Source organism: Notamacropus eugenii, chromosome 5, assembly GCF_028372415.1.
Source record: "Notamacropus eugenii isolate mMacEug1 chromosome 5, mMacEug1.pri_v2, whole genome shotgun sequence".
Classification (NCBI taxonomy): Eukaryota; Metazoa; Chordata; class Mammalia; order Diprotodontia; family Macropodidae; genus Notamacropus; species Notamacropus eugenii.
This window is the reverse complement of record NC_092876.1, coordinates 72,284,791-72,308,586: the sequence shown is the minus strand read 5'-3', so window position 1 is coordinate 72,308,586 and position 23,796 is coordinate 72,284,791. Positions and strand designations below refer to the sequence as shown.

Sequence of the window (23,796 nt, the reverse complement as noted above, 5' to 3'; positions counted from 1 at the left end):
ACCTCTGTGCCTTAGTTTCCTCATCTGAAAAAGAGATCTCTTCCAACTCTCAATCTATATCCTAGGATCTATGTGCTTTGCCTGTCTTGACTCTCTGTTAACTTGGCACTATAATTTTAGAGCCTGGAACCAGGCTCTTGTTGGGAATTTCCGATTTTGGTTTGGCGGCAGGCACTGACATAGCCTCTCACACTTGGTTCTTCCCAGCTCATTGAACTAACTCCTTAGGTCCTTTTGTACTGTACTCCTGTCTGCCATCCATGGTGAAACTCTCTGTCTGCAGCCTACCTCTGGGAACCTACCTGTGCTCAGAAGAATTCTGTGCCATAGATAAGCTTCCCAGGCAGTCCGACTAAGCCAGCTCTGGTGCTGGGCCACATGGGCCAGTAGAAGTGGCTTGCACCATATTAGTGGTGGCTCTTGTTTAGTGTCTACAACAAGAGTGATCAGATTCGGATCTCTCCCCTTTATCTACATATCAAGATGCAGCTCTTAACATTGGTTCTCAGGCTGGAATACTCATTTTACTGATCAGAATAGACGATCTGAAGAGTCTTCATGCTGAATTGGCCTGCAGTCAGTCATTTCTCCTGACCAAAATCTTGCTCTAAAATTTCTCCTTCTCATGGGACCAGAAATCTCCTTCCTATTGAGCTGTCAGGAAGCTTCTTTTTATTCCTTGTGTCTGTTTCCAATGAACAAAAAGCATACATGATAAAACACAAAGCATATCCTCTCTCCCTCCCTCATTGCTGGGTTTGGAATTGTGTCTTGGCAAAAGGATGTGAGAATGAAGCCCTCTGAAGGCTCTGAGCAGCAGGAGGAAGGTTGCCATGGTTGTAGCAGGTTAGTAGTAGTTAGAGAAGAAGGTATGGGGCTTCCCAGGGAATCCTGTGACTTGGGAGGGCGAAGGTGCCCAGATCCTGGAACATGTCACCCAACCACTCATGCCCGAGTTCCCTCATCTCTGAAGGAGGAGTTTATGTGTCCTACCTCATACTACGACCTGGTTATTAGGGGGATACACCGGGGCTGCCTGTGTTGAGTTGTTATGATATCTGCTGCTCAGAACATAGTGCTCCGCATAGCTTAGGGAGGCAGGATTGTTGAATTGAAATGCACCTGCTTATTTTTGTGTGTGTGTGGTGGGGTTCTCTTTGCCAGGTGTTTGCACTGTCTACACATCCTTATGGCTGTCGAGTCATTCAGAGGATCCTGGAGCACTGTCTTCCAGAACAGACGCTTCCCATTTTAGAGGAGCTTCACCAGCACACGGAGCAGCTCGTCCAGGTAGTGAAGAGTGACAGTGTCAGGTCCAGCGGCATGGAGATCTGCTTCAGAAAGATGAATTTGCCCTTCCCTAATGTCAAGTGAAAGCAGCCTGCCCCTCATTTAAGATTGTGTTGCTTGGAGATGGAGCGGCTCACTACAATCCTAGGTTCTTCTTTCAGATGTGCCACTGGGGCAGCTAGGTGGTGCAGTAGATAGAGCACCAGTGAAGGAAGTCAGGAGGACCTGAGTTCAAGTCTCACCTCAGACACTTGACGCTCACTAGCTGTGTGACCTTGGGCAAGTCACTTAACCCCAATTGCCTCATCCTGGGTCATCTCCAGTCATCCTGATGAATATCTGGTCACTGGATTCAGATGGCTGTGGAGGAGAAGTGAGGCTGGTGACCTGCACAGCCTTCCCTCACTCAAAATGAAGTCACGTGCAAGTCATGTCATCATTTCTCTGATGACATGGTCTTCTTTGTCATTGAAGGATGAACACATGTTGCACCCCAGATGGGCCATTACACAGCCCTTTGACCTTGGGGAGCACATGGCCCTTTTCAGTATAGAGAGTTAGTGTCTGTCATATTGTAGAGAGAACTCTGGGATGGGAACTACAAGACTTTGCTGTTGCTCTGAATTCTGCCACTTACTACTGTGAGACTTGGCCCTGCATTCCCCACTGTGGCCCTTGTTTCTACAATGAGGGGTGTTTTTAAAGGACCTTCCCTGCCAGTTCTGCTAGTCTTTGTATGTTTATAGAGCTTTATCTGAAGGCCAGACTGGCTTCTCTTATAATCTAGAGCATGTTTATGAAAAGAAAAATATGCATCTGACTTTAAAAAAAAATAATGTATCCCTTTCTTTACTTTTAAATTCTGGAAGATAAAGGGAGAGTCTGAATGAATATATGGATTGCATATTTTAGATGTGCCTAGGTCCAGAACAATATCCTGAGGAATTAGGACCTTTTTTTCACTACAAAACATCAAATTAACGCCTAAGAATTGTAAAGGACAAGTTTTCTCCAACCCCATCTCATCCCCACAAAATCACCCCATTGACCCATTACGAGTCATCAGGTATTTTCAAGACCCTGTGTGAGCAGGGTCTGATACCAAATGGATTTGCTAAGGAAACCACAAAGTATGTTTCAGTAGCAATTCTTTAGTACTAGCAACTTGAACCAGATTTGCAAAGGGAGAGTTAGATCAGACTTAAGGAATTATATAGAGCTGTGAAAGCTAGTTTGAACGGGAGCTTGGTTCTTCTCTTTGTCACGTCAACAGGATCAGTACGGAAACTACGTAATACAGCATGTGTTGGAGCACGGTCGTCCTGAGGATAAAAGCAAGATCGTAGCCGAGATAAGAGGGAACGTGCTTGTGCTAAGTCAGCACAAATTTGCAAGGTATGTGACTGGTTTAAATCTTACAACATCTGTGCTTTGCATAATCTGGACTTCAGGAGATTAGGAGATTAAATGAGGTTTTGGGTAAGGGCAGATGGAATAAACCATTGTTGTTAATGAAGAAAATTCCATGCTCTTTGATTGAATACCCAGTGGCTTTGGATTGCTTAAATGCTAAGCAAAGCCAGCCCTGGTCCCCCGCTTGGTTTTAGTTTACGCTCAGCATTTTCACATTGTAACATTCGAGCAGCACCTGAAAGAAATAGGCCCAAAGCATCTGTAAACTTCATTATTCCTCCAGCAGGAATTTCCCCTTCTTCCCATTTTACAGAACTTGGTGAATTCACATTTTTACTCATTGTGAACTTGTACAGTGAATGGTGTTGCTGCTGATTACAGGTTCTGTTCCAATAATGGAAATCCAAAGGAAATTCAAATGGCTGTGAGCCTACTTCTCTGATCCTACATAGTTGTCATTTTCAAATGATTGCCAAAAGCTAGGGAGCCCCAGTCGTTAGCTCTCTGCTGACCAGTGTGTGGTCAGTCCTTTACTATCTTATTTCAGCATCATAGTACTCAGTGTCCTATCTGCTATCTTAATTGAATTCTTAGGAATGTACAAAACAGTAAATATCCTTTTTTCCACATATGGAATTAGGTACATTCCATCAGGGTGACTGAGACATTAAATTCCTTAGGTTAAAATTCATTCTTTCCAATTTAATATGGGAATCAGTGGGTATATGAGCTCCCATTGTGCCTGATCTATATGCCTATTCTTAGAGAAGCAGATGAGACCCAAACCCAGTCTTTTGAGTCATAGGGATTGGGTCCACCCTCTTCTCCTGAACAACTTCATATATTTTGCCTGTCTTTTTGTGATAGAATATCTTGTAAGGTCCTGACCATTTCACAGGTGATGTACGATGTCAAGGACCAATGACACTCTAACCTAGGATTCATAGGATTCAGTGACCACCCTCCTGCATATTTCCTAACTTCTGGCAATTAGAGATGGAAGAACTGTTCCAGTGCCTATTCTTTCAGGGAGAGGAGTAGGAATACCTAAATTAGATTACTTTTTTGCAGTAATCTAGCTCCTGGTAAAATCAGGAAAGGAAAGAGTAAATAAGTAACCATCTTCTCAATTCCATTAGCATCAATGAGAAGCCTGACCATTTCAGTCTTATAAGGTTGGGAGGATCAATTTTATAAAGAACCAATTTTTCAATGAAAACATGTGTTAGCATCATTGGAAGGTATATTTGGAGAAGACAAAATTTCAGACGTCTATATATGAAGTGGCATTATAACAAAGAAGGCTTAGGATTGTTTTGCTTATCCTCAGATATCCCCAGAATTAGGACTGAGTTTCAATATAGTAGGAGGACTAGGTTTCAATACAGCAGGAGTACACACTTTCTTGTTTTAATTTTTAAAGATATAATTTGTTTTAAAAATCACTTTGATTTCCAAATATATCCCTTTCCCCTTTCCTACCCAGTTTAGCCATCTTTTGAAAGAAAGAATTAAAATTAAAAATTAAAAAAGCATTTTAACAAGACTAACAGACACGTCAACCAAGTTTGAAAATGTATGCAGCGTTCTTTCCCCATAGACACCCACTTCTGCAAAGGGAAGAGATCAGCACATTCTCTCATCTCTTTTCCAGGGCCCGGCTTGGATGTTGTGATTACTGTGCTCCCTTTTGGTGGGTGGTTTTTAGCATTTCTGTTGTTGTCGTTAAAGTACATATTATTTCCCGGTTTCACTTCCTTTCTGCCTCATCATAGTTTGTTTTTCCATGCTCTGTTTCCTTCACATTCATTGTTTCTCAGTGTGTTAATGGTACGCTATTCCATTCTTGTGCCATAGTTGGTTTGGCTGTCCTTTAGTTGATAGACTTCGGCATTATTTCCATCTCTTTGTCACCACTAAGCTTGGTTTGTGTTGGCCCCTTGTATCTTTGGCCTCCTTAGGCTGTATGCATGGCTGTGGGGTTTAAGGGGATGGGCTTTTTAACAGTTCGTGCTTTACAACCATGTAATGGGCATTCTGCAAGCATTTATTAAGTACCTACTATATGCTAGAGACACTGTGGATATAAAGTCAAAAATGAAAACTGCCTCAGATGGGGGTGGGGAGAATAACATATACACTTCTAAGTATATGCAGGACATTAAAGCCCAAGACTTTTAAATTCCCTGTGTAAGATAATTGCACAGTAGGTAGGGGAGGGTAATACTAGTGGAGCCTCATACAGTAGATGTCATTTGAGCTGAACCTTAAAGGAAAAGAAAAAATTGTTAGAGGCTGAAGTGAGGCAAGGATACACGATAGGCGTGAGACTGCCTTGGGCACAGGTGGCATGTATGGACTAACAAGGACACTGGGTTAGGCCAGAGGAGCTGAGGAGGACTGATAGGTAATCCAGCTGCCAGTTAGGCTCGAAATACGTTGTGGAGAGCTCTGTGTCCCAGACAGTAGAATCCTGAAGGACAGGAGAGAGCCGCTGGAGCTTAGGGAGCAGGGGAAACCCAGTAAAGTCTACTGCGGTGTTCATGCAAGAGCTGATGGCCCCTCTAGTTGGCCATTGTCCGAATGGATGCAAGGATGTTAGGGAGGTAGAATCAAGACTTGATAATTCATTGTAGGTGGTGAGATGGAGTTGCTGAAGATGATGCTGAGGTCATGAACATGAGTGCCTAGGATGGTAGTGGTGGATGGGGAGGCTGAGGGAATGGAGATGAGAAAGAGAGAGAGTTCTGTTTTGAACTTAATGAGAGATACCTTCAGGACATCCATTTAAAAATGTTAATTAGGCAGTTGATGATGTGGGATTGGAGCTCAGGAAAGGCACCAGATCTGGATGTGTAGGTCTTGGCAGTCCTATTTGTAGAGATGGTAATTGAACCCAGGGGAATTGATGAGGTCATCCAACAGAGGCCAGTAACTACCTCTCTGGGATCCAATTCTGGATTGAACAAGAGGAAGGACTGTAATGGAAGGTGTGTGATCCTTTCCATTTAAGGTTTTGTGACTCTAAGATCTGAGAATTACTCTATTAATACCAGCACTAGCAATGACAAACATTTGTTGTACACTTATAATACTCCTCTAGATGGTGGGGACACATAGTGTATTAACAAATAAATAGGGAAGAATGCACCAAGCTTCCAGAGATGTTTGTATGGTATGGGAAGTGGTGATGTTTGGAATATGTTGTTCACTAGATTGAAGCACTGAAAATTCTGTCATAAGACCTATTCAGTTTTGCTAGCACCAGGGTGATCTAAGAGCACAGGATAGAGACATCTAACTGTTTTGCTTGACAGAGCAAACTTGAAAATTGACATAGGCACTTGGAAGTCAGCATAGGAAAACTTGGAATTCTTGACTGTCCAACTTTTATTTTGTTTTTCATCTATAGATTTCATTCTGTTTTTAGTTAGGCAGTTGGTCAAATTCTCCTTAACTTGTGGGAAGAAATGCATTCTTGTATTTTTCTGAGTACATATTTGATTCCATCCAGTTCTTTGTTTTGAACCACAAGTATGATGAAGAATCCATCTCATAGGTTCTAATGTGATTTGAAGCAAGTTTAGATTATCTCCTAAGAGCTGATAAACTGTAAAAATCTGGCAAATCCCTTTATCATATGAAATTAAATTGACCTCTTTAATAGCACTTTGCTTAATGAAAGCATCCTTGCCTCAAGTAATATAATGTTATGCTATTAGACTGGTAGGATTCTCCTCTTCCTCTCCTTTAAATTCTTCTTTTTTTTCCCCATTGTCTACATTTGTCAGTATATCCCTGTCCTACCCCTCCCAAAGAACCATTCCTAACAACAATAGAAACATTCAATAAAATTAACCAACGTATCAGTCAAATATAACATTATATGTAGTATTCCACACCCCTATAGGCCTGCAACTTTGCAAATAAGACAAAGTATCTCGTATCTCTTCTTTGGGACTCAATTTGATGATTATCATCATGAGTACGCTGGTGAATGTTAAACAACTAATTCCCTCCCTCCCAAAAAATGTATACACAATAAACTTCTTAGAGTTTAACCTCTATTATTATCATTTTCTCCATCACTTTTTAAAGTCTAGACAATCAACAGAATGTTAAATTAAGCCCTCGTTTGTTGCATTTGCCAATTTCTGTGTAAATGCTTGCACCAAAAATTTGGTAGTCATCTCTGTTGAGTTTGTAGGAGCCAGCTTCAGCACACTCCTGGCTACAATTACGCTTCATTCAATTTCATCTGTTTTGTTGTTTCTTTCCATCTTTATCATTATAGATACTGTGTATGTTGTTTCCCAGGCTCTGCTTCCTTTGCCTCAGCTTATGTGTCTTCCCGTGCTTCTCTGTGTTTATTATATTTTTTCTTATTGCACAGTAATATCCTATTACATTTACCTAATGCAACTGGTTTAGCTCATGTTTTTCTGCTACAAAAAGTGTTGCTATAAGCATTTTTTACTCTTTTAAAAAAAATCATTGACCTAAAGGTTTGTACATCTTAGTCTCTTCCTTAGCATTAATCCAAATGGCTTTCTAGATTGTTAGACAGATTCAAGGTTTTGGGCAGCAGTCAATCACTGAATCTCTCTTTCTACAACCCCTCCAATTTGGATGATTTTATTCAACCAAGATCTGTCTTCTCACCTTTCACAATTCATAACACAAGATAACCAAAACTCATTACAAACTTGTAAAGTCAGTCAAAACAAATTTCACAGTTGGCCACGTCCAAAGAATTAGTTATTTGGTTCTGCATTCTGAGCCCTTCGCTGCCCTCAGGAGGTGGGTAGCAAGTTTGATCATTGCTGTTACTGTTAGTCATTTTTTGGTCATATCTGACTCTTTGTGGCCCCATTTGAGGTTTTCTTGGCAGAGGTACTGGAATGGTTTGCCATTTCGTTCTCCTGCTCATTTTACAGATGAGACCAAAGCAAACAGCCTTAAGTGACTTGCCCAGGGTCATAGAGCTGGTGAGTGTCTGAGGCCAGACTTGAACTCAGGAAGATGAGTCTTCTTGATTCCAGGCCTGGCACGCCTGGCATTGACCCACCCAGCTGCCCAGGTTTCAACTTTAGGCCTCTGAAATCCTGGTTTTCATTATGCTAATAAGTTAAGTATAGTAGTATTCCACCACATTTATATATATCCTTAGAGTCTCTTTTGCTTAGGACTGATCCTGCCCTTGATTTGCCTTTCCTCTAATTCCTTCTCGCCTCTCCCTCCTGTTTCCCTGGTGAGTGAAATGTATTACTGTGCCTCTCTCTGTATCTGTATTTTCTTTCTTCTTTGACCAGTTCAGATGAGACTGTGATTCTGCCACTTTCCTCTATTTCTTGTGTGTATAGATATCTACTTGTACATCCTGATTATGTGTTTGTGTGTTAGATTTCCCCTAACCTTCCCCCCTCCCTCCCTCTTTTCCCTGCTCCCATTCCTCTTCTCCTCTTTCCATTCTTTTCTTAAGATCATCAAGACATAACAGACCCACTCCCAGACCTTGTGTGATTGGAATCCCTCTATGGCCCCTGATGATGATGGGGTTAAGAAGGGACACATGTATCATCTCCTCATACTTGAATGTAAGCAGTTTATCCTTTCTTAACCCTTTATCATTGTTTATTTGTGTTTATCTTTTTGTATTTCTCTTCACTCTTGTGTTTGTGTTTCACTGTTACTCTACAGCTCTCGTAGTTTTATCAGGAATGCTTAGAACTTCTCTGTTTCATTTAAGGCCTATTTTTCCCCCTGTAACATTATACTCAGTTTTGCTGGGTAAGATATTCTTGACCATAAACTCATACTGTTGGCTTTCTGGAATATCATACTGCAAGTTGTCCCACCCTTCTTCGTAGTGACTACTAAATTGTGTGTGAACCTGACTGTAGCTCCTTTGTACTGGAAGCCCTTCTTTCTGGTTTCTTGCATTGTTTTTTCTTTGACCTGGAAGCTCTGAATTTTGCTTATGATGTTCCTGGGAGTTTTCATCACGGCTTCTTTCAGGAGGTGACTGATGGATTTTTGTTTGTTCGTTTGTTTGTTTTCACTATGCCTCTTGTTTCTAAGAATTCTGCGGCATTTCCTCTTAAGGGTTCTTTAAATAGGATGTCTAGGCTTTATGTTTGGTCATGGTGTTGAGAGAGTCTAGTGATTCTTAGGTTTTTTCTATTTGATTTGTTTTCTAGGTCATTTGTTTTTGCCATCTATATTTTTTTTCAGCCTTTTAACTATTTTAATATTTTTTTGTTGCTTCATGGAGTCATTGATTTCTATTTGGTTCGTTTGAATTTTCAGAATGTTTGTTGCTTGGGCAAAGTTTTGTACCACTTGTTCCAAGCTGTTAATTCCCTTTCCATTTGTTTCTTCTGGAATTCTCATTTTTCATAGCATAATAGTATTTCATCACATTTAAAACTTTCACTTGTTAACCATTTCCTAATTTACGAGCAGTCTCTTAAGGTCCTATACTTTGCCATTAAAAAAGCCATATAAATATTTTTGTACATCCTTAGACTTTGTTTTGCTTAGAACCAATTTCTCCTTTGTCTCTTGTGGTTATCGTAAGGATCAAATGGGGATAATATTTGTAAAGTGCTTAGCATACTGCTTGGCATGTAGTACATACTATTTCTTTCCTTGCTTCCTTAATTTACTCTACCTGTCTCTAATTCCTCCTTCACCCCTCTCTCCGTTCCCTCCTATTTTCTTGTTGAATGAAATGCATTTGTTTCCTAATATGTGTGTGTATTTAGATACCGTATAGATGTCACTCTCACATCTTGTTTACATGCAGTAATTTTCCTAATCTTTCTTTCTCTTCCCCTGTGATGTATTCCTCTTCCCCTCTCTTTTCATTTTTCTATTAAAAGCTCAAGACATACTAGAACCACTCTCAGGGCTTCTGTCTAATTAGAATCTATGACCCCTGATGATGACAGAGTTTTGAAGAGACATATGGATCCTTTCCCTGTTTGAATGTAGGCAGTTTATCCTTGGTTAGTCCTTGATGGCTGCTTGTTCATATTTTCCTTTTATGTTTCTCAAATTGCTGTCTTTAAACTTCAGAGTTTCTACATAGCTCTAGTCCTTTGATCAGAAATGTTTGGTCTAGTCCTGTATCTCGTTATTTGTCAATTTTTTTCCCCTGTGGGATTGTTGATTGGTCAAGATTTTGTACCTCTTGTGCCAAGCTGTTCATTCTTTTTCCTATTCTTTCTGAGATAGTTCTCATTTCTTCTCCAGTATTTATCTCTAGCATTGTCATTTCAGAAAAATAGTTTTTTTAACTTCTTGCGTTATAGCTTTCAGGAATTCTAGTTGAATTTGCTTCCAAGCTTTGTTTTCTTTGAAGCTTCGCTTGCAGATGTTTTGGTGTCATTCTGTTCTCCTGTGTTTGTGTCTTGAGCACCTTTGCCCCCATAACAGCTCATTCTGGTGGGATTCTTGTTTGGTTTCCTGTTCTTCTAGCCTGCTTCCTAACTTCAGGTCTTGTGTTAGGTCTGAGCTCTGCCTCACTTCTGAAGAGAAGGTCTGGGCTGGTCCTGTTGCTGCCTCCTTGAGGTATTGAATATTATGTTATTCTAAGGTCTCAGATAGGCTGAGGACCTGCAGTCTTTCAGTGCTCCCATAGAGGCCTGATCCCAGACAAACTCTTCATTATTGCCTCTCCTGTCTGAACTCTTCAAGTTCCTGATCTCAGTTTAGGTTTAAGCAAGAAAAGATGCTGCTCGATTCTGCCCCTACCAGCCAGATACCACAGCTAAAGACAGGACAGTTTACTTAGAAGAAGCTGGAGCATTGATGGGGACACTTTGGACTTTGCCTTCACATAAACAAACAAAACAAAGAAACAAATGCTTTTTGGGGCGTGAGGTACGTTTATGATATTTACACATACCTAGAACAGAACTTTTTGTAATAGGGAAAAAAACGGGCAGCAAAGTGATAATGATCTCTAAAGGATGTGTTTGAGGTGTCATATTACTTCATACATTTCTTTTTGCCCTAGTTCATGGTCTATTTTTGTAAAGGTTCTTTGTGGTAACGAGGGATGTGTATATTTTTTATGTCCTTATTCATCTCTGCGTTCTCCAAGAGTTTGTTCACTTCTCTATTTTCTCTTTGATCTCTCAGTTAAATTTGTCTTGCTCTGAGAGAACATTAAAGACTCATTATCATTGGTATACCTTCTGCAGTTTAGTTAATTTCTCCTTTATGATTTCAGTTGCTATCCTATTTAGTGTGTGTGTGTGTGTGTGTGTGTGTGTGTGTGTGTGTGTGTGTGTGTGTGTGTGGCCAAATTGTTGAATTTTATTTTCCAATCCATTCTGTGATTTTTGAATTATTGAATTATTTAGTCCATTCACATTTAAAGCTAATCAGTATTAGGGTCATGGTTTCTTTAGTATTGCTTCTCCTAAAGTCCCCTTCCTCTTTTTTAAGTCAGGACTTTGTCCCTGGGGTTAGTTTTACTTAAAGTCTTCTATCTCATCCTCCCATTTCCTGACCTTTCCCTAGTTCTTAGGTTTTACCTCAATTATTGATTTTTTTCTTTTATTCAGTTATCTGTTTCCCTCCTCACTTTATCCCTCTTGTTCTGCCCTCAGTTAAGGGACTAATTCAAATGCTTTTCTCTGTGGCCCTCCCCCCGCCCCCTTAAGTTCATGGTCTTTTACTGAGTATTTTGGTATGGAGCTTTGCTTCAGTATTTCTCTTGCCCTTCTGTCGTCTATTCTGAATTTTATTGTCTGATCTGGGAGCTATGCCCTTATGTGAGGTATCAGTCCTGAACTCCCTTTTCTCACCATTTTTATTTCCTTTATAGATCTTGCTCCATCTTCCCTTCTGGGTTTGTTTTGTCCTGCTTTTGGAAAGCTCCCTGTAAGAATTTGCACATCCCTTCTGTGAGGTAGTTACTGCTCAGGTGGCTTCCTCTCCAGACTGAACCTGTCCTAAGATCCTTGTCTCCCATCACTGATAGACCTTGCTTCCTCCTAATACATATACAGTGAGACTCCTTCTTTCATTCCCTTTCTTTCCCACAGCATAACCCCCACTGTTCAGTTTTAGGTTTAGTCGCCATTAGGTTTACTTGCGTTGCCATCACCCCTTCTCCATCCATCATCTTCCCCTTCCTCATGGATGCAATATCTCCCCTGTAATTCCAGTCCCATAAAAGACATGAGTATAGTTTACCTTTTCTACTGGTTGTTTAGGGTTTTTCTGAGTTGAACATTCTGCTACCTCTGATGTCTCTTTTTCATCAGTGATTTGGCTAACTTCAGATGATGTCCTTCGGGGCAACTGTTCAGAATATATTCCATTCCATTCTTTGATTTCTTGTGTTTGTGAGGTGAACTTTTGTTATTTTAGCATGCTTTGTCATAGTCAGACGTCTTCTGACTGCTTGCTAATTTTTATTTTTTTTATTTTTTTTTGGCTCATCATTGAAATCCTTAAATTTCACCACTTTATCTTGACGTTTGGAACTCAGTTTTTCTGGCATTGGATCTGGGTACTCTCGGTCATGGCTTTGTTGTGTTATTCAGATGGTTTCTATAGCTTTCTTGTATTATGACTTGCGTTGTGATCTCCAGGGTTTTTTCATTTGGTCTCTTCTTTTTGGCAGAGCTATGACCCTGAAGTTACTGCTGTGTATTCTGTCTTTCACGTCAGGCCCTTTGGTTTGTGTGAAATTCATGTGTTGGTGTTTTTAATGTTGACATATAGTTTCTCTTCTGCCAAATTTTCCACTACTTCTGTATTTTTGTTTCCCAAATCTGTTAAAATTTGCTTCTTTGGAGAGATGATTCTCTATTATGTATTTAATTTGTTGTCATCTGCAAATTACATTTTAAAATTTTATGTTGAATTTTAGTATCTGACTGTGCCATCCTAGTTTATTTTTTTATGGGTTAAATTTCTCTTTTGAACCATCATGGAGTTTCTTGTTCCATGCTTTCTGGTACCCACACAGGTCTGTGTCTTTAATCAGGCTTTGAGTTGTTTTTCTTCCTTTTTGTTGTTACCTTTGAGGTTTTACTCCCTTTTTTTCTGGTTTTAGAATTCTCCTTTGTTGATTTATATAGTTATATGCTGGGCTTTTATCAAACACTTTTCCTCTTGGTTCATGTTTTTGAGGGTGGGGAATGTTATTCTACCCTCCTTCCCAAGTCTTCCACCTTTTCATAGAGTAGGTTCCTGAGGTCAGACTGCAGGGTGGCCGGGGGCCTCAGTCTCTGGGGGTGCTGGATATAGGGTCACTTCCCCTGAGACCCTTGAGGGGAAGGGGAAGACTGACCTGTTGGGTTTCTGTCTTCTTCCTCTCAGATTGAGTACGAACACAAACGCTGGCACCCTGCCCAATTCCGTTGTGGTCTCTATTTTCTCAGTGTGCCTGGAGCCAGTTAGTATCTGAGGTACTTCTTCCCTGAGGAGAAAGAGAGGAGTGTTTGTGAAGAGTCAGATAAGATCCACAAGCATTAATTAAGCTCTTACTGTGTGTTTTATACTCTGCCCTCAGGGAGCTCATGTTCGAATGGGGAAGATGACTGGCAAATTATCTATTGCGAATAAATTGGAGGTCCAAGGGAAGGTGAAAGGCCTCATGTAGAAGGGGCAGCCCAACCTCAGGGCTGGACCTCAGTGAGAAAGCAGCTGATATTTAGTCATTCAGGATGTCTTTATTAGAAAGCCTATCTAAGCTCAGTGGGCAACATCACCCTTCTGTTCTTTATTCCACCCCAGTGGGCAGGGAAGGCACGTGGAGGTGGAGGTGGAGGTTGTATGAAGTCCTGCATCGAGGCCTAAGTCGGCCATAAGGTCTGGCCCCTTCACAGGCCTGAGGCTTTGCTGGTGCTCCTGCCTCTGGCCGGGGGGAAGGTGGTAGGACAGAGCTACGAAGTGAACATTCATAGTTCTCTAATTTATTAAAGACGGAGGATCTTGCTTTTCTTGTGTAGGGGTACTTAGGTGGTACCACAGTGAACAGAGAGCTAGACCTGGGGTCAGGAAGACCCGAATTTAAATCTGCTCTCAGATATTTACTAGCTCTGTGACCTTGGACAAGTTGTTTAGCATCTGCTTGCCTCAGTTTCCTCAGCTGTAAAATGGGGATGATGATAGTACCTACCACAAAAGTTGTGGGAGAAAATGAGATATAGGCAAAGCTCTTTGTAAACCTTACAAATGCTTACTTTTATTCTGGTTTTTTTTTAATTGTTATTCTAAAGTTATCCTAGGCTTTACATGTAATTCCTTTAGGGTTGAAATGGTTTGGAGACAGTGACTAATGTGCCATCTTTCTGATGACTCAGAAATCTTTTAGTTTGCCTCTTAAGTTCTTGAGTTGGGCAGCCTGGTGAAAGGTACAGATGGGTGCCCGTAACCCCTCAGGCCTAGTTCTGATTCACCGACAAGCTACCTTTGAGGCCCTTAGATAAGTCAGCTCAAGTCAACTCCTCAGATCCTCAGTGTCCTCTTCTGTCAAAAGGATTTGACTGGATGATTTCACAAAGGCCCTTTCAGCATTAACTTTGGGTGACTCTTTTATGATTGCTATCTGAAGCCATGCTAAACTTATTGATTTGCTGAGGATTTGTTTTTCTTTTTGTTGTTGAACATAGATCTGTCCAGAAGCATTTATTAAATGTCAGGTACTGGGCTACATTCAGGTTTGGAGAGTCAGCTGAGCTGGCAACAGTTAACCATATAGCTATGTTTTTCAGACCTTTTTACCATTTTGTTGTGTTTTTTTAACAGCAACGTTGTAGAAAAATGCGTTACTCATGCTTCTCGCACGGAGCGTGCCATGCTGATTGATGAGGTGTGCACCATGAATGATGGCCCTCACAGTGCCTTATACACCATGATGAAAGATCAATACGCCAACTATGTGGTCCAGAAAATGATCGATGTGGCCGAACCAGCCCAACGGAAGATTGTCATGCATAAGGTATACAATTACCCTTAATGCTCATGGAAGTGATGGGTGACCCCTTGTAGAAATATTGTTACTTATACCATATTTCAGCATTGTCAAGGTACTCTATCTCTTGGATGTAGATGGCTGCATTTTCAGGAAGAAAGTGTTAAGTCTCGCCCCATTCCCCCTTCCTGTAAAAGTCAAAGGTCCAAAGTCTGTGGCATATTAGAGAGACTGCTAAATTGAAAGTCAGGACGCTGGCTTAGCTGCTGTTCACTTTGTGTCCATGGACAAGTCCCTTCATCTCTCTGGTCCTCAGTTTCCTCAGCTCCTCTCTAGGTGACTAGAGCAGCCGGATCTGGAGTCAGGAAGCCCTCAGTTCAAATCCAGCCTCTGACAAGTGGCTGTGTGTGGGTGTCACTTCAAACTCTGTCTCAGTTTCCTCATCTCTAAAATGGGGATAATAATAGCACCTATCTTCTGGGGCTCTTGTGAGGATCAAATAAAATACCATTTGTGTCGCATTCAGTACAGTGCCTGGCACATAGGAAGCACCATAGAGATATTAGCTATTTTTATTAGTTATGAAATCTAGCCTCAGGTACTTACTAGCGGTGTGATCTCTGTTTGTCTCAGTTTCCTCAGCTGTAAAATGGAGACAATAATGGCCCTTGACCTCCCCTGGTCTTTGGAAGGATGAAGTGAGATGACATTTGTCTAGCGTGTTGCAGACTGGAAAGCACCGTTTACTGTCATTGTCATCATCATCAGTTGTTATTACTGGTGTTGTTGCTGCGTTATGTACACTTAGAAACTTCTAGCTCTGATCCTGGAGGGGAAGTGAGAGGCTGTCTAGTCCAAGCCCCTCGTTTGACAGAGGAGGAAACTGAGGCCTGATGATATTGTCTTTTGCCCAAGGTCACATAATTAATAATCAGTCAACCAGTAAACATTTACGAAGCTCCTAAAATGTGCTGGGTACTGCAGTAAATTTTGGTAACCAGAAACGGTGGCATGTGACCATCTGACTCAGATGTTCAGTACTCTTTTGCTGAAAGCACACTGCTGTCTTGTTCCATAAGTCTCAGCTTCTGACACCAGGGTTTGTGATGAACCAGGGCATGAGTCCCTGCTCCCAGTCCTGCCTCCCCAGATGAACACGGCAGAAACCACTGGGTTTACAAGAAAGAATTTGATCATCTCATTCATACCAAGGTGTTTCTGACTGGTTAAACTCAATGTGTAATACCTCCTAGATTTATTTACATTCTAAGAAGGGACCACACCATAGTTAAGCCAAAGAAGTGGCTCTCTGATTATGAAATTGAAGTCACCACTGAGCTGTTGGGGGACATGCTCACTTTGTGAGCTCCCTCAGATGAAACACTTGCCTTCAGTCTACTCATGTCTTCTTCATCAGCAGAGAGGCTGGCCCCATTCTCTGTAATGAACTCTTACAATAGGCCCTGTTTGCAGTGAGTAGATGGAGATGGGAATTAGGGGTTCAGTATTAATATGGAAAAAAGTAAAGAAGGTCTGTGTGGTTTGAGTTGGTTAGTGTTCCTGGTGACTTTGCCACTCAAATTGCTGCTGCCCCCGGCTCACCAGGCCTACACTTCTGTGCCTTGCCCCTTGCAGTGTGACTGCATAAGTGAGAGTGAGAAACCCATTAGAGATGTCCACACTGTGAATATGACAAAACCTGGGAAGAAATGGTGCTGAGATCCTCTCCTGCCCTCTGGTTCTTCCCTCGTCTCTTTTCCTAGTTGTTTTCAGTCACTTCAGTCTTCCCTTTTGTCCCTTGTACCAGAATGATCCAGGCCCCTCCATGCCCTGTTCCTTCTGCTGAGGCAGGGAGAGAGCATTGAGGAAGGGACATAGGGAATGATTTTTTTCTTGCTGTTGTATTTTCTTTGATGGGCCATGCCAGGAAGTCAGGAAGCTTGGAGACAGAGTTGCCGCTTGCCAGAAAATGAAAAGTTCCAACACCTCCCAAGCTTGTTTTCATTGACTTTGATGGCTAGTTAGCTGATTGATCACTATACACTGACTGGGAATGGTTATCAGGAGCGAGCTCTAGAAAAGTTGATGGGGAAGGCTGAGATCACCCAGTGTTAATGTGGCAGATGAGTGAAAATGGTTTATTTTGTATGGAATCATTGAGCTTTGGAAGATGACGTGGGTTTTACTTCAAAAACTGCCCCTTAATCTAGCTGTGAGGTTGTGAGTAAATCATTTTCCCCTCTATGAGCCTGATTCACTAGAGTGTCTCCAACCTCCTTTTAATTTTGAAGAGTCCTTAAGACTCACCAGATCAGAGGATCAGCAATTTAGAGCAAGGAGGGACCTTAGTGGCTAACTCCTCATTTGATATGAGGAAACAAGCTCAGAAAGGTGGGTAGGGCAGAATTCGAACCCTAGTCTTTCCTGACTCCAAGTCCAGTATTATAACATATAGTCTCAATCATAAATTATAGCTACTAGGCTTGGAAGGAACCTTAGGGGCCATGTGGTCCAATGCCTCCATTTCAGAGATTGAAGAAACTGAGACCCAGAGAATTTAAGTGACTTTCCAAAGGAATCCTGGTCCTCTGTCTCCAAACCCAGTGCTTTTTACACTGTGCCCATCAAATCGAGGGAGATTCAGCAGACATGATGTTGGTGCTGTTAGGCACTGGCGCTCCCTTGTCTGTGCCCTTCTCCTGTCATTCTGTTTCCCTGAGTCTGGCAGTGATGACACTCTTGCCCTCACTGAGAACACTGTTCGGTAATGAGAACTTTGACTATGTACTCAGAAGTGCTGAGCCAGACACGTAGAGGTGAGCTCCTCCAGAGCAAAAGTTGAGAAACTTGTGGAACCAAGGCAAGAGCCAGGAGTCCAGAGAGCCTGAGGAGTGAGCCTTCTGCATGATCCCTAGCACCAGATGTCTGCTAGAGAAGTACCTCACCTCCCTGCCTCAGGGATGGCACTGAGGTCCTGGCCTCAAACTCCTGGGCCTCATTTGGCATAAGATGCTGTTACAGCCCATTCCCTACCTTCTGCTCCATCACATGTATGTTTACGTGTCTATGTTTTTGTGTAACACAGTGAGTGTGAGCATGGCTAAGATTAAGGTGAATCTAGGTAGCAGCCCACTCACAAGATGGGACAGATTGCCATTAACCAGTAGTCATTTCTGTAGTTTATGGACGCTCCCTGGAATCTAAGGGTGTCTGAGATTGCTTTCTCTTCTCTTTGCTTGTGTTCATGGTGGAAACAGTGCAGGGAGGGTGATGAAGGCTGATAAAGTGACGGGGACTCAGGCCATGGGTGATAGGACGAAGGAATTAGGAGACCTTCCCCTGAAGCACCCGAGCGGTGGCACAGAGGCCTGGGCGTTATCTTCAGTTCTCTTTTCTTTTTTGCTGGGAATCCCCATTGTCTCTGCTGAGCTTGTATTAACCACAGCCTTTTGGATATTGCTCCCGTGCATCCCAGAGGCACGTCCCAAACAGAACCCACTCTTCTTCCAGATTTCTCCAGTTTCTGGCAGAAACACCATTCTGCTCCCACATCCCCTAGGTGCAGTCTTGGGACCATCCCTGACTGCATTCTGCTTCCTTACCCATTGTCCAGTAGGGCACAGCTCAGCACAGTTTGGCTCGACCCCTCCTCACCTCTGCCAGACTGTCACAGTCGTTCCTGATTGGTCTCCCAGCCACATCTCCCCTCCACAATTCAGCTTCTGCAGCCATGCCGGAGGGTGCTCCTACGGGACAAGTCTCTTATTCAAGAAGCTTTCACTTTGTCTGGCGTTCAGAGACTTTTTTGCATCCACTTCCAACTTACTTTTCCATGCTTTACTCCACATCACTTCCATTCGTACACTTGACATTCCAGCTCAACGGGGCTGGTGGTTTTCCTCTTCCCTTTCCCATCTCCACACCTTTGCATAGGTTGTCCCTCATTTCTGGTATGTATACTCTCCTTTTCTTCACCTTTTAGAATCCCTAACATCTTATGTGAAGCTTGTACCCATTTTCCTGACAGTTGCTGATTCTCCCTTCCCAGCCTCTTTCTATTTGCTTTCTGGGTATTGTGTATTCATTTATATGTATATGTTTCTTCCTCCTTAAAAGTGTAATCTCCGAACTGGGCAGGGCTGTTTTCATTTTGTACCCCAGCATGGTGCTTTCATCATGTAGAGTAGTGTTGCATGTACATGCGTGCATGTGTGTGTTCTTCGTTTTCAAAGAAGACCATGCCATCAGAGAAATGATGACATGACTTGGACTTGACTTTGTTTTGAGTGAGGGAGGGCTGTGCAGGTTGCTTAATGAAGACTTTGATTACCCCAGCTGGAGTGTTGAAACTGGCAGTCCTCGTGTCTGTGTGTATCTGTGTGTGTCTGTATGTGTCTTAGAAAAGGTGTGACAAAAGGGAAATAGCCCAGTTAGGGAGCCTGAGCCCTATGCGCTCCTGCTTTTCTCTCTGATAGGAGTTGGATGGAAGTCCCTTTCTACCTTCTCCATCTGTGATTGTCTGGTTGTATACCCCCAGCGTGGCTGTGTCTGCTGTCCTCATGCTTCTGGCAGAGGCCTTTTCATTCACCAACTCTTTTTCTTTCCCCAGATCCGGCCTCATATTGCAACTCTACGCAAGTACACCTATGGCAAACACATTCTGGCAAAGCTGGAAAAATACTATATGAAGAACGGGGTGGACTTGGGGCCAATTTGTGGACCACCCAATGGTATCATTTGAAGCAATGAATTCTTGAAAAAACTCAGTGGCCAACTGGCAAATCCAACCAGCAACCGGAAATACTCCAATATACAGTTAGAAAAGGGTTAATGGTTGCTCACCTATTACAGAGAAAATCAAATAACTAAAAAGCCTTTGTAAATTTCTTTAATTTTATTATGCATAACATGTACTAATTATTTTTTTTAATTAACTAATTGCCCTGCTGTTTTACTGGTGTATAGGATACTTGTACATAGGTAACCGATGTACATGGGAGGCCACATATTTTGTTCACTGTTGTATCTATATTCCAAGTGCAGAAACTTTCAGGGTGGTTGGTTTAAAAAAAAAGAAAAAAGAAAAAAAGGTTTTTAACTCATCTGCCTAGCCGGCAAATTTTGCAAATACTTGTTTTTCCCCCCCATTTTAGTCAAAATTCAGAAGTTCTCATTTTAGTTAAATGGCACAAAACCTGCATTTAATGCTGTTTATAAATATTAAAAGTTTCAGAGTTGCTAAAGCTTCAGTTTAAGAGAATTTTAAGTTTATGAAACTTTTTAAATTGCTTTTTTGGGGGGAGTAGAATATGCTAAAGAACTTAGCTTAGTCGATTTTTGGAAGGATGAATGCACACCCAGGACATTTTAAAAGCAGGGTGGGTGTGTTTGTTTACTGCCGACTTGATTTATTCTGTTCAAAGGCAAAATGTGATTATTTAGCATGAGAAAAAACAATCCAACTCTGCTTTGGTCTTGCTTCTATAAATATATAGTGTATACTTGGTGTAGACTTTGCATATATAAAAATTTGTAGTATTTTCTTGTTTTGATGTCTAATCTGTATCTATAATGTACCCTAGTAGTGGAACATACTTTTGATTGTACAATTGTACATTTGTAAACCTCTGTAATGTAAATGTGGAGAAGTTTGAATCAACATAAACCCGTTTTTTGGTAAGACAAAAAAATTAGCAAACCTGTGCATTTCAATGTATATTCACACCTTTTATGGTCGTAGCATATAGTGTTGTATATTGTAAATTGTAATTTCAACCAGAAGTAAATTTTTTCTTTTGAAGGAAATGTTCTTTATACAGCCTAGTTAATGTTTAAAGAGAAAAAAAGCTTGGTTTTATTTGTCACCTCGTGGAACAGTAGCGAGATCCTTTCTAAATGTTCTACAAAATGACTCAGTTAAAAAATAGTGTTTTTTTAATCTTCCAGGAGTAACATGTTTTGCTTATTTTGTGACAGTAAAAAGGACGTGCAAAGGTTCAGCCCCTCCCTGCCCCCAATCAGAGCCCCTTCCACCTTGTAAAGTGTGAAGCCCGCCCTTTTTGTACAGAAGATGAACTGTATTTTGCATTTTGTCTACTTGTAAGTGAATGTAACATACTGTCAATTTTCCTTGTTTGAATATAGAATTGTAACACTACACGGTGTACATTTACAGAGCCTTGTGTATATTTCCAATGAACTTTTTTGCAAGCACACTTGTAACCATATGTGTATAATTAACAAACCTGTGTATGCTTATGCCTGGGCAACTATTTTTTGTAACTTGTGTAGATTGTCTCTAAACAATGTGTGATCTTTATTTTGAAAAATACACAACTTTGGAATCTGCGTTTGTGCTTTCTTTGAAGCCTTTTAGTAGAGACCTACCCAGGGCACCAGGGACTCACCTCACCTGTCACCTGTGCCTCTCACTTCTGGCCCAGGTGAAGTGAAACTGAGGTTGTGGGGTTTGGAGACAGAGGAGTTTGGGTACAGTTACATACCATAGAATCAAGGTATTTTGTCCAGATTGAGGACAAAAGGAATCCCTCCTTCCCTCCCTCCCTTCCTTCCTTCCTTCCTTTCTTTTTTCTTTCTTTTGTCTTAGTTTTATTGATATAAATTTTTTTCATCCCCTTGGTGTCTTTATTTATCCCCCAAAGCAAATGTCTCTTAATGGAGATTTAAGTGTAGGGGAGAAGTGATTAGGCAAAACTAACCAGCATAGCTGGTTATAGGGAGTGTTGTTTAACTCTTTCTAGGTGGGAGATCCTCGGTTCTAGAATCAGAGGACCTGGGTCAAAAGCGAGCCCTGCTACTTTGGGATAGCGTGACCTTAATCTCTTTGGACTTCACTTTCCTCATCTGTAAAGAGGAGGGTTTGGCCTAGCTCCCTTCCCCCGGGGATTCCAGCCCTTCCACAATGCAGAGAGCTAGCTTAAGCAGGGCCAAGAGCATTTCCTCAAGAGGGAGGGAGATGGCATAATGTGGTTTTCTAGTGCATGCCTCTGCCAACTCTGGCCTCTTCTTTGCCACTCCACTTCTGCAGGGACAAAGGTCAACTAATGCAGCCCCAGAAGCTGTTCCAGGCTTCAAGGTTACTTGACACAAAATGAAACCAAATGTGGAATTCAGAAAGGAAATCACAAAGCACAGCTGGGCAGGCATAGTATAATCTTTATGGGGGACATCAATTATCTGGACTTCTGTAGACGTTGCCATTTATAATCGTGTAGATAACATATGTAAAAGCGCTATATAAATGTTTGCTTTTATAATTGGAGAGTCCCTTGGGCTATGTCAACATTAAGAGATTTGCCTAAGGTCATAACACAGCCAATGTGCCCAAGGTGGGACTTGAACTAGCTCAGTTCTGATTCCACATCTGCCTGGTCTGCCATGTTGACTACAGCAGTCAGTCCTTTGGTGGACTGAGAAACTAACAAGGGAAATTCCTCTGTGGAGCACATTCTCACCACCAGCCAGGAACTGTTTACACCTGCAAATAATGGAATGTTGGGGGAAGTGGCCACTGCATCTTAGGGGGATTTTAATTCTTTTTTAATTTTTGTTTAAATGTAGGAGAATGAAGTCAGAAATAGTTTGACATGCACTCATGGTTTGAAGTGAGCAGCCTTCAAAGGGGAAACCCAACCCTAGGAGGGATGTTACCAAGTATGAAATATTGAGGACTTGTGGAAACAATTCTTAGGAAAAGGAAAGAGGGGACTTGACTTAAAAGGCTGATGTAGACACTAAAGGAGCTCATCAACTAATAGGTATTTTTAAAAGACATAAGTGGGATCAAGGATGAGTAGAAAAGTGTAGCTCGATCATGGAAGGCTACCAATCAGGAATGCTTCAGTTCACAATGCCCAGGGGCTGGTGAGAAAAACTGAAGGAAGAGGATTCTTCTCATGTGACCTGGGGCAAGTCTTTAAACTTCTTGGGCCTCAGTTGCCTCTTTTGTAAAATGAAGGGTTTGGATTTCTGACTTTTAAAATATCTCCCACCTCTAGGTCTTTGATCCTATGAATGGCATTGTTTGGGGTGGAAATGGCAAAATGATTGTCAAGTCACTGTCAGTGGGGTGTGAAAGACTGGAGACATCAGTGCTGTCTGTCTGAGCAGGGCGTAAAAGACTAGAGAATCAAGTCTGCAAAACATAAGCCACTGAGTCTGACACCTGACAAAATTCTAGAATATATTATTAAAGAGATGGAGAGTGATTATCAGCCAGTCAGTCAATAAGCATTTATAACAGTGCTGGGCACTGTGCCAAGTATTGGGAGTACAAAGAAAGGCAAAAGACAGTCTCTGCCCTTGAAGACCTCACAGTCTAAGGGAGGAAACAATATGCAAACAATCGTATGCTAACAAACTATAGATAAGATAAATTTTAAATCAACAGAGGGAAAGCACTAGAATTAAGGGGGATCTGCAAAGCCTTCTTGCAAAAGGTGGGATTTTAGTTGGGACTGGAAGGAAACCAAGAGGTGCAAATGAGAGAGAGCATTTTGGGCATGGGGGCAGCCAGGGAAAATGCCGAGAGCTGAGAGATGAGTGTCTTATTTGAGGAACGGCTAGGAGACCAGTATCACTGGGTCACAGTCTCAGGTGCAAGAAAATTGGAAAAGGTGAAGGAAGGGGGCGGAGGGGGGTAGTAGGGAAGCTCAGTTCTGAATGACTGAATATCAACCAGCATTTTGTATTTCATCCTGGAGGGGATAAGGAGTCACTAGAGTTTATCCAGGAGGGGAGTGACCTGTTTGGACCTGCACTTTTAGGAAAATCACTTTGGTGACTGAATGGAATGGGGAGAGACTTGGGGCAGGCAGACCCACCAGCAGACTATTGCAGTAATCCAGGCAAGAGATGATGAAGTCTCCACCAGGGTGGTGGCAGTATCAAAGGAGAGATGTTTTCAAGAAATGTTACAAAGGTGAAATCTACAGACCTCGGAAACTGATTGAATAAGGTGAATTGAGAGCTAATGAGGAGCTGAGGATGACTCCTAGTTTGTAAGCCTTAGGGACTGGGAGGATGGTGTTTCCCTCAAAGGCTTTAGGGGAGAAAGTTGATGAATTCAGTTCCGGACATGTTGAATTTAAGTTATCTATTGAAAATACAGTTTGAGATGTCTAATGGACAGT

The 23,796-nt window shown here is 41.7% G+C and overlaps 1 protein-coding gene and 1 non-coding gene across 22 annotated transcripts in view; both read left to right on the top strand.

Moving 5' to 3' along the window:
* Positions 1 to 20,992, top strand: part of PUM1 (pumilio RNA binding family member 1) — a 168,736-nt gene extending 147,744 nt beyond the window's left edge. For all 21 annotated transcript variants that reach the window (XM_072609641.1, XM_072609640.1, XM_072609649.1 and 18 more), the window contains 4 exons: positions 1,165 to 1,290; positions 2,564 to 2,685; positions 14,479 to 14,671; positions 19,254 to 20,992. In XM_072609641.1, the coding sequence (XP_072465742.1) occupies positions 1,165 to 1,290; positions 2,564 to 2,685; positions 14,479 to 14,671; positions 19,254 to 19,385 (573 nt within the window). In that variant the 3' untranslated portion in view covers positions 19,386 to 20,992. The remainder of the gene's footprint in view (positions 1 to 1,164; positions 1,291 to 2,563; positions 2,686 to 14,478; positions 14,672 to 19,253) is intronic.
* Positions 17,365 to 17,451, top strand: LOC140509376 (small nucleolar RNA SNORD103/SNORD85). Its single transcript, XR_011968701.1, has one exon. It is a non-coding gene; the product is annotated as a small nucleolar RNA SNORD103/SNORD85 (small nucleolar RNA).
* Positions 20,993 to 23,796: the final 2,804 nt, after the last annotated feature.